The sequence below is a fragment of the Symphalangus syndactylus genome, chromosome 18 (genome assembly GCF_028878055.3).
Source record: "Symphalangus syndactylus isolate Jambi chromosome 18, NHGRI_mSymSyn1-v2.1_pri, whole genome shotgun sequence".
Taxonomy (NCBI): Eukaryota; Metazoa; Chordata; class Mammalia; order Primates; family Hylobatidae; genus Symphalangus; species Symphalangus syndactylus.
The window spans coordinates 17,641,581-17,662,071 of NC_072440.2; the positions used below are offsets into that span (position 1 = coordinate 17,641,581).

The window sequence follows — 20,491 nt, forward strand, 5'->3', positions numbered from 1 at the left end:
GACAGCAGGAGCAAGAGAGCAAAGCAGGAGATGCCACACACCTTTAACAACCAGATTACAGATGAACTCACTCATCACCAAGGGGATGGTGCTAAGCTGTTCATGAGGGATCTGCCTCCATGATCCATTCACCTTCCACCAGGCTTCAACTCCAACACTGGGGATGACATTTCGACATGAGATTTGGAAGGGAGATATATCCAAACCATATCACCATATTTTGTGTTTTGTTTAGATTTGTTTTTTTGTCACCCAGGCTGCAGTACAGTGGTAGGATCATAGTTTATGGTAGCCTCGAACTCCTGGGTTCAAGCAATCCTCCTACCACAGCCTCCCGAGTAGCTGAGACTATAGACACGTACCACCATGCTTGGCTATTTTAAACAAATTTTTGTAGAGATGCTATCGGGCAAAATTCACCCCTGATATTTCACGTAGGTTCTTTTCTATTTTCCCTAAGTGTCAGCCGGTCTGAGAAATAAAGGGACAGAGTACAAAAGAGATAAATTTTAAAGCTGGGTGTCCGGGGGAGACGTCACATGTCAGCAGGTCCCGTGATGCCCCCTGAGCCATAAAACCAGCAAGTTTTTATTAGCAGCCTTCAAAAGGGGAGAGAGTGTACGAATAGGGTGTGGGTCACAGAGATCACATGCTTCACAAGGTAATAAGATATCACAAGGTAAATGGAGGCAGTGTGAGTTCACAGGACCACAGGACCGCAGCGAAATTAAAATTGCTAATGAAGTTTCGGGCATGCATCGTCACTGATAACATCTTATCAGGAGACAGGGTTTGACAGCAGACAACCGGTCTGACCAAAATTTACTAGGTGGGAATTTCCTTGTCCTAATAAGCCTGGGAGTGCTACGGGAGACTGGGGCTTATTTCATCCCTACAGCTGCGACTGTAAAATAGGGCCACCCCCAAAGCGGCCATTTCAGAGGCCTACCTCAGGGATGCATTCTCTTTCTCAGGGGCGTTCCTTGCTGAGAAAAAGAATTCAACGATATTTCTCCCATTTGCTTTTGAAAGAAGAGAAATATGGCTCTGTTCTGCCCGGCTCACCGGCAGTCAAGAGTTTAAGGTTATCTCTCTTGTTCCCTGAACATTGCTGTTATCCTGTTCTTCTTTCAAGGTGCCCAGATTTCATATTGTGCAAACACACATGCTCTACAAACAATTTGTGCAGTTAATGCAATCATCACACGGTCCTGAGGCGACATACATCCTCCTCAGCTTACAAAGATGACGGGATTAAGAGATTAAAGACAGGAATAGGAAATCACAAGGCTATTAATTGGGGAAGTGATAAGTGTCCATGAAATCATCACAATTTATGTTCAGAGACTGCAGTAAAGACAGGTGTAAGAAATTATAAAAGTATCAACTTGGGGAACTAATAAATGTCCATGAAATCTTCACAGTTTATGTTCTTCTGCCATGGCTTCAGCCAGTCCCTCCATTCCAGGTTCCTGACTTCCCACAACAGTTGCAGTCTCACTATGTTGCCAAGCTGTTCTCAAACTCCTGGCCTCAAGCAATCCTGAGATTATAGGAATGAGCCACCATGCCTGGGTGACAGACCACCTTCTGTTTATGCACTTGTCAACTGATAGCCATTTGGGTGTTTTTAGTTTTTGGCTATGGTGAATAATGCTGCTATGAACATTTGCATACAAGTCTTTGTGTGGACAAAAATTTCTTTGGGTAAATACCTAGGATTGGAATTGCTGGATCATATAGTAAGTCTACATTTAACTTTTTTTTTTTTTAAATAGAGTCTCATTATTTTGCTTAGTCTGGTCTCAAATTCCTAAGCTCAAGCAATGCTTCTGCCTCAGCCTCTTACAAGTGAGTACCACCACTCCTGGCCATGTTTAACTGTTTAAGAAACTGCCATACTGTTTTCCCAAATGGCTACATCATTTTACATTCCCACCAGCAAAGTATGAAAGTTCTAATTTCTCTATATCCTTGCCAACACTATCTTTTGTCTTTTTTTTTTTTTTTTTTTGAGATGGAGTCTTGCTCTGTCACTCAGGCTGGAGTGCAATGGCGTGATCTCAGCTCACTACAACCTCCACCTCCTGGTCAAGCAATTCTCCTGCCTCAGCCTCCCTAGTAGCTGGGATTACAGGCATGCACTACCATGCCCAGCTAATTTTCCTATTTTTAGTAGAGAGGAGGTTTCACCATGTTGGCCAGGCCAGTCTCAAACTCCTGAACTCAAGTGATCTACTGGCCTTGGCCTCTCAAAAGGCTGGGATTACAGGCGTGAGCCACCGTGCCTGGCTGTGTCTGTCTTTTTCATTCTAGCCATTCTACTGCGTGAGAAATGGTATCTCACGAGGGCTTTGATTTGTATTTCCCTAATGGCTCATGATGTTGAATGTCTTTTCATGTACTTATTGGTCATCTGTATATCCTCTTTGGAGAAATGGTTATTCAAATACTTTGCCCATTAAAATAAAAATTTCATCTTTAAGAGCAGTTTTGAGTTCACAGCAAAACTGAACAGAAAACACACGGTTCCCCCACCCCACACACACTCATAGCCTCCCCCCACCATCAACATCAGGCACCAGAGGATATATTTGTTATAAGCAATGAAGCTACATTGACACACCAGTATCACCCATATCCCATAGTTTACATTAGGTTTCACTCTTGGTGTTGTACATCCTGTAGGGTTTGACAAATGTGTAATAACATGTATCCACCATTATAACATCCAGAGTAATTTCACTACCCTTAATATTCTCTGTGCAGCACCTCTGTGCATTTCTCCCCACTCCCAGCCCCTGCCATCTTTTTTATTGTCTCCATAGTTTTGCCTTTTCCAGGATGTAATACAGTTGGAATCATACAGTATGTAGCTCTTTCAGATTGTCTTCTTTCACTTACTAATATGCATTTAAGGTTTCTCCATGGCTTAATAGCTCATTTCTTTCTAGTGCTGAATACAGTCCATTGTCTGGATATACCAAGGTTTATTTATCCATTCACCTGCTAAAGGACATCTTGGTTGCTTCCAAGTTTTGGCAATTACAAATAAAGCTGCTGCTGGCCAGGAGCGGTGGCTCACGCTTGTAATCCCAGAACTTTGGGAGGCCAAGGCGGGCGGATCACGAGGTCAGGAGATCGAGACCATCCTGGCTAACACGGTGAAACCTCATCTCTACTTAAAATACAAAATACTTGGAGGCTGAGGCAGGAGAATGGCATGAACCCAGGAGGCAGAGCTTGCAGTGAGCCAAGATCGCACTACTGCACTCCAGCCTGGGTGACAGAGTGAGACTCCATCTCAAAAACAAAAACAAAAACAAAAGCTGCTGTAAACATCCACGTGCAGGTTTCTGTGTGGACATAAGTTTTCAGCTCATTTGGGTAAACAATAAGGAGTGCAATGGCTGGATCTTCTGATAGGAGTATGTTTAGTTTTGTAAGAAAGCCAAACTGTCTTCCAAAGCTGCTGTACCATTTTGCATTCCTACCAGTAAGGAGAGTTCCTGTTGCTTCACATCCTCACCAGCATTTGGTGTTGTCACCCTTGCCCATTTCTAAACTTAGCTATTTGTTTTTTCATTAATGAGTTGTAAGAATTTTATGTATCCTAGATACAAGTCCCTTATGGAACAGGTGATTTGCAAAAATTTTCTCCCAGTTTGTGGGTTGTTTAGAGGTCTTTTTTTTTTTCTTTTGAGATAGGGTCTCACTCTGTTGCCCAGACTGGAGTCCCGTGGCACAATCTTGGCTCACTGCAACCTCTGCCTCCCAGGCTCAAGCGATCCTCCTGCCTCAGCCTCCTGAGTAGCTGAGATTACAGATGCCCACCACCACGCTGGCTAATTTTTGTATTTTTAGTAGAGATGGGGGTTTCACCATGTTGGCCAGGCTGGTCTCGAACTCCTGACATCAGGTGATACACCTGCCTTGGCCTCTGAAAGTGTTGGGATTACAGGAGTGAGCCACCACGCCCCATTTTTTTTTTTTTTTTTTTGAATGTTGAACACAATGAAAAGGAATGTTGAACACAATGAATTTATCACGATAGTGGGTACTTCTGAAGGAGGCAGGGGTATAGACAAGTTTAGAATCATACAGGTAGATATCATGGTATAGGTGCTGCTAGAGTCAGAAAACTTACTCTGGCACCAGCTGCCTGGGCTTCAACGCCAATGCTGTAAAGTAACTTAGTCTCTTTGTGCCTCAGTTTTCTCATCTATAAAATGAGTATATTGGCCGGGGGCGGTGGCTCAAACCTATAATCCCAGCACTTTGGGAGGCCGAGCCGGGTGGATCACCTGAAGTCAGGAGTTTGAGACCAGCCTGGCCAACACGGCAAAACCCCGTCTCTACTAAAATACAAGCATTAGCCATGCATGATGGTGCGCACCGGTAATCCCAGCGATTCGGAAGGCTGAGGCAGGAGAATGGCTTGAACCCGGGAGGCGGAGGTTGCAGTGAGCCGAGATTGCACCATTGCAGTCCAGCCTAGGTGAGTCTCACTCTGTCTCAAAAAAAAAAAAAAGGGTATATCAACACTATCTCACTGGTGTGTTGTGAGGCCTAGCCAAGTTAATGTACCTAGAGAACTAGAGAACAGTGGCTACTAACGACATCTAAGGACACTTTATACAAACCTTAACTGTGTTACAACTTCTTAAGTCAGTACTGAGGTTCAAAAGCTTCCATTTTATTATTATGCTTTATAATTTATATATGTTACGTGCTTTCTTTTGTATAGCTCACTTGAATATACATATACATTTTAGAAGATAATAACGAAGAAAAAAGTATATCTGGTTTTTTAACCCTTCGAAATGGGAAAGTCTGGAGTAGATGCTCAGCCCTGGCCCCTGGCCCTTCCCCAATACTCACAGGCTCCTGTCAACTGCACCTTCAGAAAAAGACGGAGACTCTTAGGCAGGAGTCAGGCAAGTGGGGGGCGATCTGTCAGGTGACCTAGACTCTGGGCCACCTCAGTTTCCTCACCTGTAAAATGGGGATACTGATGGTACCTACCTGACCTATGAGAGCAGAGAACACTGAGATATCTTGCCCATGGCCTGCCCTTTGGTTAGCTGTCGTTTTCTCCTTGACACTTGTAGGCTCCTCTTCATGTTTACATAACCTCAGTGGGAAAACGCCAGCGAACAGAGACACCCAGAACGGACGATCTAAAGTTCCTTCCAGCTTCCAAATTCTGGGCTGGTTTTCAGAGATCCAGGGCTCGGGATGCGAATGTCCCTGTCTACGATGGGGCTGCCGTTACAGCCTTCCTCCCGGGGATCTGGAGACGCACCAGCGCTTTGACACCTCTCCTGTGCTAAGGAAGAGTTGGTTTACAGAAAAATAAGTATATCCTGGCCCTGCAGAAAGCCGCCAGGCGGCAGGGCAAGCCCCACCGCAGCCCAGGCGCCATTATCTGCCTCAGCAGTTACCTCGGGGGCCCGCCGCGAGGAGGTTCTTCAAGGCCTGCGCCCACGGACACTACCAGGGAGCGCGGCGAGCAGCCGCATAGCAGGACGCTGAGGGAAGCCCCGCAGTCGCTCGGCGTCCCTGGCGCCAGCTCACGACCCAGCGACCTTCCTGCGGCCCGAGCGTCCCCTGGCGGCGACGCCGGCTCGTTAGAGCGACAGATAGGGTAGTCCAAAGGCCAATCGGCGTTTCTGTAGATGAGCATGCGCAGCCCCCACCGTTCGCTCAGCCAGAGAGAGGCTTCCCAGCCAATCCGAGAGCCTCAGAGTCATCCTCCCGCCCACCCAGCATACAGGCGGGGCGTTCTTCCTTAGCCAATGGGAAAAGACATTCGCTCGCGGTCCGCACGCGCTGCTTGCAAAGGGGTGGGGTTGTGGAGTGGATGCTTTGGCAAGATGGCGGGGAGCGGCGTCCGCCAAGCTGCTTCTACTGCCAGCACCTTCGTGAAGCCCATTTTCAGTCGGGACATGAACGAGGCCAAGCGGAGGGTGCGCGAGCTCTACCGCGCCTGGTATCGGGAGGTGCCGAACACTGGTGAGAGGTAGCGGCTTACGTGGGGACCCGGAGGCCGCCGCTCAAGGTCGTGGCCGGCCCGGCCGGGGTTTCTCATGGGCCGAGCTGAGGTCACCAACTTGGGCAGAGGCGACTGCGGGTGCTTCAGGGGAAGAGGTTCACCCGAGCCTACCATGGGACGGACCCGGCGGCGGCGCGGGGGTCAGACCGGCCGTGCCCAGCATTCGTACGTGCCCTCGGAGCTTTGGTCTCTTGTCCCTCGCAATTGGCGGGAGGACGATGACTGTCAGTGACACACTTTGTGGGTGAGGCAGCGGAGGTACCGAGAGGTGAAGTGATGTGCCCAGGGCCCAGGCCGAGCCACTGGTGTACCTAGAACCCAAAGTCTAGAGTTGCAGAGTGTAATTATAGATGCCTGTTGGATTTTTTGTGACAGAGTCTCGCTGTGTCGCTCAGGCTGGAGTGCAGTGGTGCGATCTCGGCGCATTGCAAGCTCCGCCTCCCGGATTCACGCCATTCTCCTGCCTCAGCCTCAGCCTCCCGAATAGCTGGGATTACAGGCGCCCGCCACCACGCCGGGCATATTTTTTTTGTATTTTTAGTAGAAACGGGGTTTCACCGTGTTAGCCAGGATGGTCTCGATCTCCTGACCTCGTGATCCGTCCGTCTCGGCCTCCCAAAGTGCGAGAAAGAGGTGTTTTTGAGTGAGCTGGAGCACGATGCCACTCCTCAGGGCTGTCCAGTCCCTGCTTGTATGTGTGAAAAGGCGGTAGAATGTGGTGGTTAGGAGCACGGACTTTTCTTCAGGCGCTGCCCTCAACTAGCTATGTGACTTTGGGCCAGTTATTTCATCTATTCCTCAGTTTCTTCATCTTTAAAATGGGAATAATAATTCCTTCTTCAGAAAGTTACTGTATTAAGTTAAAATATCTAGAGTGCTTAGAACAGGGCTTGATGCATATTTAACTCATTAAATATTAGCTGCTGCCGTTGTTTTTGTTGTTATTTTTGTTATTTATAGGACTTACCTTAGCAGCAGCTTCCAAGCAGAACCCGGTTCTTTGACATATGAGAACTGTGTCTGCTCCACAGAGTCCCTGTCTTCAAGCTGACTTTTGGAAAAATTGCTACTGACCAGAACTTAAACCCACGCGATACTAGAGAAGGAGAAATTTGAGTGATCTGCTGGTTCAGGGACTGCAAATTCAGATGCCTTCAGGGGCAGGCAGATAAAAGATGTGTGTGGGGAGTGACTGTAGTAGTGTGTGTGTGTGTGTGTGTGTGTGTGTGTTTCGGGGTGGTGCATTCAAATTCAGAAGTTTGAAAACATAATGTTTGCTTGGCAGAATACTTCTAGGAGTACCCAGAACCCTCCCTGGTTGCAGGAGGAAGGTGCTGGGGGAAGGAGGACCACATTCAAAAAGGTTGGCTTGTGAAGGGTAAATCAGTGGCCAAGTAGAAGACAGAACCCAGGTACCCTGACTCTGAGGATCCAGCTCTTTCTAAACCGACCCCTCCCAAGACCTTCCCTCAAATTCTGTTTTGGGAAGAAAGTCCCAAAGTCAGACGGGTCTTGAGAGGAGGAAAAGTAGGCAGAGGGTTACAGGAGCCTAGAGAGCAAGGGAAGAGGAGAGAAAAGAAGGCGTCAAGGAGTGTGCATCCCTATGGGGAAGATCAGTGATCTGTAGCTGGCCAGTTACTCAGACCTGTGCCACACGAGTTTTATGGTATCCATCATCAGGACTCCAGCTGAGGAATCAAATCAAGGAAGGGGGATAAGTAATAGTGTTGATAACTTAGAACAGCCTGAGCATTAATAAAAAAAAAAAGTAAAATTTTAAGTATTTAATGAAAAAAATAGTAATGATAACTCACTTTTTTTTTTTTTTTTGAGACAGAGTCTCGCTCTTGTCTCCCAGGCTGGAGTGCAATGGCGCGGTCTCGGCTCACTGCAACCTCCGCCTCCCAGGTTCAAGTGATTCCCCATGCCTCAGCCTCCCAAGTAGCTGGGATTATAGTTGCATGCCACCACACCTGGCTAACTTTTGTATTTTTAGTAGAAACGGGGTTTCACCATGTTGGCCAGGCTGTCTTGAACTCCTGACCTCAGGTGATCCGCCAGCCTTGGCCTGCCAGAGTGCTGGGATTACAGGCATGAGCCACTGTGACTGGCCAATAACTAACATTTATTGAAATGCTTACATATGACTCAGCACTATGCCTTATTTTAGGGTGGGCTCTAATAGTTTCCCTGCCTTGTAGATGAGAAAACTGAGGTACATAAACTTGTCTCAGATGACATCATTAGGAAGTAGAAGAGCCTGCCTGTAAACCCCTAATACCCAGCTCTTAGCTCCTACTGCAGTTTTCCCTGAATCTCCCAGGGCCCAGTTTTGCATGGCAGCACAGGGATAGAACTGCCTTTGAATCCTTCCTTTGAAAAAATATGACATGCTGTTTGCTGGCCGTAAGATAACAGGAGACTTTCTATAGAAACAGTTCATTCATTTAATTTCCATTTCATTAAGTATCTGTTGTACTTCAGAGTCAGTACTAGATGCCTAGAGAGATACAAAAATGAAATAAACACAACCCTGCCTTCAAGGGTCTGATGGTCTAGTCATATGGTCTAGTCTACTATAGGCATATAACCAGATAATTAAACCCAAGATATTATAGAGATAAGGGGAAAAAGTGTGACAATTTTAACAGCCAGCATTTGGATCATGCTTTACAAGGTGTCACTTGATTTTTCACTATATTCTTGTAAAAGAATTAGGTTAGAATTTATTTTCTTTCCTTTTTTTTAGATGAGATGACAGGCTAAGGAGGCTGTACCCCAGGCAAGATCATGATTTATAATGATCTGGAGACCTTACCCAGCTTATTTGACCCCTAATCCCATGTTCTTTTCCATTATACCATGCTGCCTTCCCATCTAAGAATACAGGTCTTGTGCCTTGTATGAATGCAACCAAAATGAATTGGAGCAAATAGCTGAGAGCAGTATGGGATTGTCCTTCTGAATCTGTCAGAGCCTTCTGGACTCAGGAAAGCCTTAACAGTAACTTCAGAAAAGCACACAAAGACTGTGGAAAAGTCACCTTCACCCAAAAGGGGTACTTCCTTTTGAGCCTTCCAGATTTTTTCAAATTGAAATAGAAGTATTCAGGATTCAAAGAATAAGCCAGGAATCTGTGAGCTACGAAAGAACAACTGGAACTGATTTACACCAGAGTTTCTCAACAGTGGCATTTGGGCTGGACGATTGCTGTGCAGGGCTGTCCCCTGCATCGTAGGATGTTTAGCGGCATCCCTGGCCTCTACCCACAAGATGCCAGTAGCACCCACCCCATGGGTGTGACAACCAAAAATGCCTCCAGACATTACCAAATGTTTTGGGGGGTCAAAATCATTGCTGGTTTGCCACGGATTTAGACCAAAGTACAATTCAGTCTACGGCTAGGCTATTTCCATTTGCTTTTCTGCAGCCTTTCTCTTTGGTTGGGGGGTGCATTCAGAGTGTTGGGATGGGAGGAGGGAGCCTGGGACAGACCTATGGAATTTGTCTTTCTAGAGACAAGGGTTCTTAATCTGAGGATGGGAACTCAAGGATCTGTAACCTCCTGAAACTGTAAGTAAAATGTTGCATTTATGCATGTGAACATTTTGCTGAAGAGAAGATTCATTACCCAGTGCCCTGCTGTGTAGTAATTCAGGAGATAATGAGGAATGGGAGCTGATGGGCACAAGCTCCCATAAGTATGCCCAGAGAAATCTTGTTTTTTATTCCCAAGGTTGGGCAGGAATCTAAAATAAAAAATGCAGGAAAGATAACCACTGATAGTAGGGGAAGATTCCTCATAGTCCCTTCCTTAAAAGAGCACTGGATTGTAAATTTAAAAAAAGCAACCCTGGATTCTAGGCACACGTGTACCAAGGACAGGTTTGGTCAGGTGTGCTAGCTTACACTTGTATTCCCAGCACTTTGGGAGGCAGAGGCAGAAGGATCCCTTAAGCCCAGGAGTTCAAGACCAGCTTGGGCAATGTAGTGAGATGCATGTCTCCACAAAAAACTAAAAAAGTATGGGCCTGGTGGTGCGTGCCTGTAGTCTCAGCAACTTGGGAGGCTGAGGTGGGAGAATTGCTTGAGCCCGGGAGGTTGAGGCTGCAGTGAGCTGTGATCATGCTATTGCACTCCAGCCTGGGTGACAGACCAAGACCCTGTCTTAAAAAAAAATAATAAAATAAATTTCAGGTTCCGTATTAGTTTGCATTTATTTTTGCATCTGTCTTCTTATTGCCCTTTGTCTGCTCTTTACTGGAACTCCTAATATACCTTGGTGAACAGCCCTGTGGGGGGTAGAACTCAAATTTATAGTGTTTGCCATTTTCCGTGGTATAAATACTCCCACCATGATTGATTTTTAAGTGAAGTCAGTGTGTACAGATTTGGGAAGAGATATGTGTAACTGGCTCTCCATGAGAGCCTGCTCCAGCACACCCTGGACACTTACTTCTAGTGAATGATCCTCTGTCCTCTGTGGTGTTAACATTGACCTATCAAGCTGAGATGCCAGTTCTCCTAATAGATTTCTGCTGTTGCTTTTTCCTTGGTTGGATCAGAAACTTTGTTTTCTTTGCAACATGGCCTGATATGTCCCTCAGCAGAGGCTTTGTTTTTCTATCACTGTCACTAAGTTAGGAGTATAAAGATTCAGGTGAGGTGCAGTGGCTCATGCCCATAATCCCAACACTTTTTTGGAGGTCAAGGATTGCTTGAAGCCAGGAGTTCCAGACCAGCCTGGGCAACATACTGAGACCCAGTTTCTACAAAAAAAAAAAAAAAAAATTTTTTTAAGATTCAAACTTTATTGTTAATTCAGTCACAAAATGGCCTTCATCGTTTTCAGATCTGGTTATGATAGTTCTGTAAGCCAGAGTGGACACGTCACGGGAATGGCCACAAGACAAAATATTCCAAAGGAATACACTGGTTTCCTTCACTACAGTGCTCATTCTAGCCTGGGAGCCTTGATTTTGCTGTCCCTACAGCCTAGTGTGCCTCTGTCACCCTATGTGTATCCCACCTAACACACAAGACCCTGTTCATGACCTTGTCATCAACACATCCACTGATGGCTGAGCGTCCCAGGGGGTGGTAATGCATGTGACTAAAATGTAATTTTCAAAGGACATCCGTACGTCTCATCTGAAGTTCCAGATTACTGAGTCTTTGTCACTATTTTAGGAGCTTAATCAGGGATTGTTAAATATTATGATTTTATGTTTATATTCATAGCTGGCTGTCCCTCCAGTCAGAATTTAACACCTAAACAAGTGGAGCTACATCTTAAACTTTGCTTCCTCCAAGTAATCTAAGATGCTATTAATTGCTTATTGGATTGAAGCCTCCCTAACCTGCATAAACCCCTAGCAGTCTCCCTTAACTCAAAGTTTGTGTAGTACTTAATAGCCTAGGCCACATCATTTTACATTAATTTCAATCCTGTTTTCTTTTGCTGATTGTTCCATATAAAAATAATGCTAAAGTCTATTGAGAGCTTATTCCATGTGAGGCACTATTGTGAGCATTTTGCATTGTCTCATGAAATCTCCACAACAGCCCTGGAGTTATATGTGCTGTTATTGTCTTCATTTTATTGATAAATAGATACAGTCAGCCAGGATAATGGCTCATGCGTGTAATCCCAGCAACTTGCCGGGCTGAGAGGCAGGAGGATCATGAGGGCCCAGGAGTTCAAGGCTGCAGGTAGCTATGATCACACCACTGCACTCCAGCGTGGGCAACAGAGCAAGACCCTGTCTCTAAAAAAATAACTTTTTTCTTTTTTTTTTTGAGACACAGTCTCACTCTGTCACCCAGGCTGGAATGCAGTGGCACCATCTCAGCTCACTGCAACCTCCGCCTCCTGGGTTCAAGTGATTCTTCTGCCTCAGCCTCCCGAGTAGCTGGGATTACAGGCACCCGCCACCATGCCCGGCTCATGTTTGTATTTTTAGTGGAGATGGGGTTTCACCATGTTGGCCAGGCTGGTCTTGAACTCCTGACTTCAGATGATCCACCTGCCTCGGCCTCCCAAAGTGCTGGGATTACAGGTGTGAGCCACTGCGCCCAGCTAATAATTTTTTTTTTTTTTTTTGAGATGGAGTCTGACTGTGTCACCCAGGCTGGAGTGCAGTGGTGTGACCTCGGCCCACTGCAAGCTCAACCTCCCGGGTTCACACCATTCTCCTGCCTCAGCCTCCCAAGTAGCTGGAATTACAGGCACCCGCCACCACGCCCAGCTAATTTTTTGTATTTTTAGTAGAGACGGGGTTTCACTGTGTTAGCCAGGGTAGTCTCAATCTCCTGACCTCCTGATCCGCCCACCTCGGCCTCCCAAAGTGCTGGGATTACAGGCATGAGCCACTGCGCCCAGTCCCTAAAATAATTTTTTAAAAAATACTCTCAGGCACAAGAGAGTTAACTTACACAGGATCATATAGCTAACAAAAGTTGGGATTTGAACCCAGGTTGTTCAGACTCTTGAACAATGCTTTACTGCCTCTTCAAATTCAGTGGTCTTTTTCCCCAAACAATAAGTTCCTTGAGAGCAAATAGCATGAATCACATGTCTCATCCTCAGGCACCTAGCCTAGGGTCAGGCTAACTTTTGGTGAAGAAATGAATGGGCGACCTGTATGTGTTCAATGAGTATCATTTGACTCTAGGTTTTAAAAACATGTTTTAACCATACAATTTCTACCCTGAGTCATGTTTTTCTCTCTAGTGCACCAATTCCAGCTGGACATCACTGTGAAAATGGGACGGGATAAAGTCCGAGAAATGTTTATGAAGAATGCCCACGTCACAGACCCCAGGGTGGTTGATCTTCTGGTCATTAAGGTAACTGACCCTCCCTGACCAATTTAAAAGATCAGCCAACTTGTCCACTACTTCTCAGTCTTTCCAAATGAACATTTTGTCTCCAAGTTTAGAAAGCAGCTACTGGTTCAGCAGTGATTATTGCTGTGTTTCAGAGAAATACTTGAACTTGGAGGTTATCATCTGGTTAAATAGATAAGATTCATCAAGGGAACATCCACTGGGACTTGCATTTTATAACCATAAAAAAAGATATAGGGAGGAAAGTTTGAACTCTTCTTGAACCTCATCCCTAGAAGTTACCACTTCATCTGAATGCCAGTTTACAGCTGGAAGAGGCAGTTAGGCTGGTTATGAGTCCTGTATAAATGGGGTCAAATCCTAGGGCTGATTCTGTCCCCCTGGCCAGTCACATTAGCATCAATGGGAGCTTTAGCATAGACCAGTCAGTAACAGAAGAAATGATAAGCAGAAACATAAGTTAAGCCAGTCAGGTTAGGTAGTCATGGGATAGGAGCCTGTTAACCTATATGTTTCTCCTCCTGGTACCAGCTAACCACAGAGTTAAAGAATCTTTGAAAAGTCTCAGAAATCATTTACCCCAACCACCTCATTGTCCAGACATAGAAACTTTGCCCAGACAGAGTAGTTACTTGCCCAAGGTCATTCAACAAGTCCATGCTGAGCAGAGAATAGAATCCTGGCCTTCAGTGTCATATGCCTTCAACTTGACCACTTTGACTGATGACCTCTCTCCTCACTGTTCAGGGAAAGATTGAACTGGAAGAAACAATTAAAGTATGGAAGCAGCGGACACATGTTATGCGGTTCTTCCATGAAACAGAAGCGCCAAGGCCAAAGGATTTCCTATCCAAGTTCTATGTTGGCCACGATCCATGAAGTCATTCAGTGGAAAGGTGCACGTTGATACTATTTTAGAGCACAAATAAACTCACTATACGATGGTCACTTTGTGATAGAATTCCATTGATGAACCAATTTTCTGCAGCCTTTTTGCCTGAGCAAGTGGGGCTTTGGTATACACACCACCTGTTCTTTCCCTTTTCTTGAAATGTGGTGTTTGCTGTAAATTGGATTGAATTATTTTTCTCAGAGCCTTGCACGTCAGTAAACAGGAAGGAAGGAGGCCATCTGTTCAAAAACTGTGACACTGGGCATGAGGCTGGATGACTTGTTAATGTAGTTGTTTCTATAGCCCCTATGATTAGACACCGTAGTGTCAGGGCACAAATTATCCAAAATTAGCCAGCTCTTGCTGTCAGAGAGGGATCAGAGCAGCACTAACAGGCGCAAAAGTAGAGCTGTCAAGATAGGCTAGTTTTCCTTGGGTTCTGAAGAAAATGGATGCGCAAAGGCTTGGCTCCGCTACTTGTAACAAGCTCCAGCCCTTAAAATGAAATTAACTTCCTACTCAGGCACCCTGCTAGGTGCACAGCTGTTCAATATACACACAGAGAACAGAAATATTCCTACTGTCTTTGGAAACTCTGGTGTACCTCTCAGTGGCAGAATAAACATCAACCCAGGTTCAAGAACTGATCTCTGTTTGGATAGTGGTCTTCTCTTGTCCTTCCCAGGGCAATCCAAATGATGGAGAAGGGGGTTTGGAATCTATAGGTATGATCACTGAGGACTCCCATACTTTTTTTTTTTTTTTTTTAATAGAGATGGGGTCTTTCCATTGCCCAGGCTGTTCTTTTTCTTTTTTTTTTTTTTTTTTTTTTTTTTTGAGATGGAGTCTCGCTGTTGTTGCCCAGGCTGGAGTGCAGTGGCATGATCTTGGCTCACTGCACCTTCCACCTCTCGGTTCAAGTGATTCTCCCTGCCTCAGCCTCCCAAGTAGCTGGGATTACAGGCGTGGACCACCACATCCAGCTAGTTTTATATTTTTAGAAAAGACAGAGTTTCACCATGTTGGCCAGGCTGGTTTCAAACTCTTGACCGCACGCAATCCACCCGCCTTGGCCTCCCAAAGTGCTGGCGTGAGCCACCGTGCCCAGGCTGGTCTTGAACTCCTGGGCTCAAGTGATCCTCCTGCCTCAGCCTCCCAAAGTGTTGGGACTACAGGCATCAGCCATTGTGCATGGCCCCAAACCTTATGGCACCAAGGATCCCTTTATAATCTTTTCACCTAAGGAACCTGAGGGAAAAAAAGTGTTTTTGTGCTCTCACTCAATAACAATAAACACATAAGACTTCTGTGATCAAACGTATGAGGGTTTCTCCCCACACTAAGCAAGCAGTCAGTTCTGCAGCAGACACCAGCTGGCTGTCCTCCATTTCTCTTCGAACACTATCTACGTGGAGATAGCATCAGATTCCACAGGTTTGGGGCTCAGTCCCACAAGACTGCTCCCACCCCCATTAGACAACATTCGCAAGTCCAAGCCTCCAGAACTTCTGAGCTTCAAGTTCCCATGACCCCTTCTTTTTTTTTCTTTTTGAGACGAGTCTCGCTCTGTCGCCCAGGCTGGAGTGCAGTGGCGCCATCTCCACTCACTGCAAGCTCTGCCTCCCGGGTTCACACCATTCTCCTGCCTCAGTCTCCCGAGTAGCTGGGACGACAGGCGTCCGCCACCACGCCCGGCTAATTTTTTGTATTTTTAGTAGAGACAGGGTTTCACCGTGTTAGCCAGGATGGTCTCCATCTCCTGACCTCGTGATCCGCCCGCTTTGGCCTCCCAAAGTGCTGGGATTACAGGTGTGAGCCACCGTACCCAGCCGACCCCTTCTTTTTAATTTGCTGGAGCAGCTTGCAGAACTCAGGGGAACACTTAGGTCCGTGTACTGGTTTATTATAAAGGATATCACAAAAGATACAGCTGAAGAGATGCATAGGGTGAGGTATAGAAGAAGGGGCATGGAGCTTCCAAGTAAGTTCTCTCCAGGCGTGCCACTTTCCAAAGCCAAGTGTTCTGTTCTCCAAGAGCTCTCTAAACCTGTCTTCTTGGGCCTTTTATGGAGACCTCATTGGATAGGGATGATTGAAGCATGGACAACGGTGGAGAAATGGGATTGGACAAAAGAGACATAATCTAATACAGATGGAGTGGGGAAGAAGTCCAACAAGGCCTGTCCACGTTTCTTTCTCCCAGGTATGGGGCAGAATCCCTTCTGAAATGGGGGTCTCATGACCTAAAATCAGACAAGGTAGGTCAGAGGATTCTTTTCATGGCCAACTCGAAGACGGGCAAAGGAAGATTATACTTTTAGTTTCTATGGCCTACCTTGGGGAGAAAAAGCAGCAGAAGGAGGTCAGGAGAAGGTCTGAGAAAGAGACTGCTGTTTTCTGAGGCCCGAAGTGCCCAACATTATAACAAAAGCCTAAAACAAGGGTTTTGGGAGTTATAAGCCAGGAAATAGATGAAAACCTATATATATCTTCATATCACAGAACCCAAGTTTTGAATCATTCTAGTTATATTTAAGTAATACGCTAACAAGCAGAGCTGTCATGACTGGCACTGAACACAGAATGGCATGAGGCTTTAGTTAGCCCATGTAGCTTTCTTAAGGGAAAATGCACAGTTTCTGTTGGGCTTTTGTAAACAATGAAAATAGTTCCCAGGGCTCCAGAATAGTTCACCAGGCTCCACTGCAGCCTGGATAGCCTGGGCCTATGTTTCTCCCATAAATAAAGGACAGCAGAGACAACTGCACCAACTAGAACCTAGGCATACTGAGAAACTGCAGCCATCACTCAGTCACACACAGCTGATATTTATTATGTTTATTCATAATTTGATTGCTTGTTTGCGCAGTGCTTAGTGGACAGCACATCTCAGGGAGCCTCTCAGAGCCTGGGGTGGGATATGGTCATGGACCATACAGGAAGCTTCACCAGACTGGAAGGCTGAGGGCCTTCCCTGAGCCTTTCTGCTGATAGGGAAGGCAGAGAAGCTGAGAGCATCACCATTTCTTCAGTTAGTGCTTTCTCCTTTCTGTAATTCCTGGAAGAAAGGAAAGCAGCAGTGAACTGGGCAACAGCATAGTCTTTCATCCACAGACTGAAAGAATTCCACAAAGTGCTTCTATCAAACATGGCAGGAGAAAGGCAGCTTTGAGCGCGTTTGATTGTTTATGCGCACGTTAACTGGGCATTCACCACGGGCCAGGCACTGGGGGCCCAAATGTATAAAAAACGTCCCCTGTCAGCAAGAAGCTCAGAGTCTAGTAAAATTTTGGTTTGTGTGTGTTTGGCCACATAATACCGAGTATTTGAAGAGAGGTACTGGTTGCTCAGAGGAAGGAGCCATCAACTTGCAAATGAAAGGAGGAAGGAAGACTTCAAAGACACTGTAGAATGGGTGGAATTAAGACCCAGAGCTCTGGGAAAGAGCCTTCCATGTGGGAGGAACAATGAGCCAATGTTTGGGGGTGGGTATGAGCGTGAAAACTCAAGAAATGGTGAATACTGGGAATCGGCGTGTGGCTGGAAATATGGAAGAAGAGACTGGAATAAGAGGTGTGACCAGATTATGGCAGCCTTGAATGCCAGGCTAGGGAGTCAGGAGTGTCCTCATCTCTGACAGAATGCCATGCAGCACATATTAGAGCACATGAAGTCGGCTGGGCGCAGCGGCTCACGCCTGTAATCACAACACTTTGGGAGGCCAAGGTGGGTGGATCACCTGAGGTCGGGAGTTTGAGACTAGCCTGACTAACATGGAGAAACCCCGTCTCTACTAAAAATACAAAATTAGCCGGGCATGGTGGCGCATGCCTGTAATCCCAGCTACTCGGTAGGCTGAGGCAGGAGAATCGCTTGAACCTGGAAGGCAGAGGTTGCAGTGAGTCGAGATCATGCCATTGCACTCCAGCCTAGGCAACAAGAGCGAGACTCCGTCTCAAAAAAACAAACAAACAAACGAAAACATTAGCCACCAAGTGGGTCAATTCATTAATGCTTCTGCCCCCAGTGTCCAAATGCTGCTACCAGGCCAGACTGCATCACAGATGCTCTACCCTGCTTCCTGGTCCATCTAGGGTAAAGCAAGTCTTACCTGTTAGTCATCATCATCATCATCCTCTGGAACAAAAATGTCATGTTCCTCAAGTAGAGCAGCAAAGTTCTTGCTAATGAGTGTCCCGACATAGAGAAAGGGGATCACAATGCAGAACACACGGAGAAGGCCGAAGGACATCTGCAGAGGGTCAGAGTGGCAGCTGTGAGCTCCAGAGCCCACTCTGGCAGGACCAAAGAAGACCGGGCCCTCTCACGGACATACCCTCAGACCCATCATAAGCAACTTGATTTTAAAGTCCTTGGAAAAATTCAGGGCAAGAAAAGTAATTAGAAAAGGAGAAGGCCAGGCGGCGTCACTCACACCTTTAATCCCGGCACTTTGGGAGGCCGAAGTGAGTGGACCACCTGAGGTCAGGAGCTTGAGACCAGCCTGGCCAACATGGTGAAACCATCTCTACTAAAAATACAAAAAATTGGCCCAGCATGGTGGCGCGCGCCTGTAATCCCAGCTACTCGGGAGGCTGAGGCAGGATAATTTCTTGAACCCAGGAGGCAGAAGTTGCAGTGAACCAAGATTGCACCATTCCACTCCAGCCTGGGCGACAGAGTGAGGCTCTGTCTAAAAAAAAGAAAAAAGGCCAGGCGCAGTGGCTCACGCCTGTAATCCCAGCACTTTGGGAGGCCGAGGCGGGTGGATCACGAGGTCAGAAGTTCGAAACCAGCCTGGCCAACATAGTGAAACCCCGTCTCTACTAAAAATAAAAAAACTTAGCCGGGTGTGGTGGTACACGCCTGTAGTCCCAGCTACTTAGAAGGCTGAGGCAGAAGAATCACTTGAACCCGGGAGGCGGAGGTTGCAGTGAGCCAAGATTGTGCCACTGTACTCCAGCCTGGGTGACAGAGTGAGACTCCGTCTCAAATGAAAAAAGAAAAGGAGATAAAGTGACTGTTATGGCCATCAAAGTGGACGAAAAGTCCACTGGAAAGAAAAGTCTAAGGCACCCAAGACATCTAAAGTTAGGACACAGCCTGCTAATTACTTTAAATCCCTACAGGCAATCGGGTGCACCAGTACTAGGAGGGCCAGACTGCGGTGAGCTCTACCTGAACACGAAATACACGAAAACCGATGACAGAAAGATGTACAGTGAAGGGATATTCTATACAGTTCACTAAGTAACAGGTTCCCTGATGCCTGAGAAATTTGATTTAAAAATTTTAGAAACAGATGTATTTGAAAGTGGGCATGTATTTACACTCAAAGACTATTTAGATGGATTGGGAGAATGTCAGTAAAATCTCAGCAACATTTCTCTCGTATTCCTAGAATTAAAAAAATTTTTTTTCAACTGTTTTGATAAGGCAGGTCTTTCCCAACATGGACCTACAGTCAATTGTGTGAGTTAGCATAGGCCAGACTAGCTTTAAGAGAATTTGTTTTTTTAACTCCCACACCACACAGCCCTGCAGTCGTAAAGCAAACTTTTGTTTGATATAAGGGACTGTTTCCGTTTTCCCTAGAAAAACCCAAGCATGTGATAGCGTTCAGTGTTGGAAAAAGATAGGACCTGGTGGAGACGGTACCAGGAAGAAACCCGGATGCAGCGGCCTCAGCGCTAGCCTTGGATACTAGCTTCACCGCTCTAGCCCGATTCTTCATTTGAAAAACCGTGATTGTAATAATTCCCTGCACATCTATCAGGACTGTAAATCACATGAATTAAATACTAGGTGACAACTAATAAAAAGATGAGGCCTGTCCCACGTACCCTTTATTTACAGAGTCCTTTCAAAATTCATATTTCATCTCATAAACTAGGAGACAGGCAGGGCAGAGATTACAGGACTGGTCTAAGCTAGAAGCACACGGCCTAGTCTTCTGACTCCAGAGGAGCAGAGCACCGCACCTCTCACGACAAGCTAATGTAAAAGACCAACTTCCTCAGCGTTTGCCCCCCATCTTCTGTCTACCTACCATTTTCTACACACCTGTCAAAATTAGCAACTCATTAGCGTATTCTTGGTCCGCCTTCCAGTCTACGGTAATCGTTATGATTGGCCTTGGCTCCTGTCAATCAGCGCCTCCCTCACGCACTCCCCACAATGATTGGCCTCAGCCCCTTCGCCCCGTCTCCAGGAAGACACTCACTTTCACCGGTTTGGGCAAAATGGCGCCGCTGCGGGTAACGATGACTGACCTCGACGGTACCAGGCTCTGGCCTGAGCCGCTCCGTGCGGCGGCGACATCGCCATCTTTCCTCAAGCTAGGCCCGCTCCGGAGAGCCCCGGACCTGACGGGTGCCAGTACTAGCCAGCGAGCCGCTCCGGACGCCATGCCCCCAGCTCCGCCCCTCATCCGAGCACCCGGACCCCACCGCCCGGCCCTGGTGCCGCCCTCGGGAAGAAAGCCGCCCGAAGCCTCGCGGGAGTTTGAGGAGTACACGAGAGGCCCAGCCCTCCCACTCGCGCAGTGCCGGCGGCTCCTGGGGCGGCGGGAGGGAGGTGTTTGTCAGTAGCCGGCGTGGTGGCGTCACGAGAGCGGCGGCGTCGCCCCGGCTCTCTCCGTCCGCATCCTGCTGGGCGTGGCCGCGGTCCTGGGTCCGCCCGGCCGTCAGAACAGG

The 20,491-nt window shown here is 46.8% G+C and overlaps 2 protein-coding genes across 7 annotated transcripts in view; one reads left to right on the forward strand and one right to left on the reverse strand.

Moving 5' to 3' along the window:
- SMDT1 (single-pass membrane protein with aspartate rich tail 1) overlaps positions 1-20,426 on the reverse strand; it is a 67,114-nt gene extending 46,688 nt beyond the window's left edge. For 3 of the 6 annotated variants that reach the window (XR_010117032.1, XR_010117031.1, XR_010117030.1), the window contains exons 1-4: positions 20,020-20,364; positions 17,908-18,048; positions 5,445-10,824; positions 5,026-5,329 (exon numbers count right to left, since the gene is read on the reverse strand). Coding sequence is in view for 2 of the 6 variants with exons in the window: in XM_055253126.2 (XP_055109101.1) it covers positions 17,911-18,048; positions 20,020-20,226 (345 nt within the window). In the remaining 4 variants the exon portion in view is untranslated. Of the gene's footprint in view, positions 1-1,988; positions 4,511-5,025; positions 5,330-5,444; positions 10,825-15,683; positions 16,040-16,619; positions 16,855-17,907; positions 18,049-20,019 lie in introns of those variants that run through there. The other 3 variants (XR_010117033.1, XM_055253126.2, XM_055253123.2) reach the window with 3 other exon arrangements.
- On the forward strand, positions 5,877-13,852 carry NDUFA6 (NADH:ubiquinone oxidoreductase subunit A6). Its single transcript, XM_055253115.2, has 3 exons — positions 5,877-6,015; positions 12,789-12,904; positions 13,652-13,852. Exons 1-3 carry the CDS (start codon positions 5,877-5,879, stop codon positions 13,781-13,783), a joined length of 387 nt encoding a protein of 128 aa, XP_055109090.1. The 3' UTR covers positions 13,784-13,852.
- Positions 20,427-20,491: the final 65 nt, after the last annotated feature.

Bases quoted from the DNA above. Each gene is read 5' to 3' on its own strand.
- NDUFA6 (XM_055253115.2), top strand. From the start codon at position 5,877: ATGGCGGGGAGCGGCGTCCGCCAAGCTGCTTCTACTGCCAGCACCTTC. The intron at 6,016-12,788 runs GTGAGAGGTAGC...TTTTCTCTCTAG, and splicing joins TCGGGAGGTGCCGAACACTG to TGCACCAATTCCAGCTGGAC. The intron at 12,905-13,651 runs GTAACTGACCCT...CTCACTGTTCAG, and splicing joins TTGATCTTCTGGTCATTAAG to GGAAAGATTGAACTGGAAGA.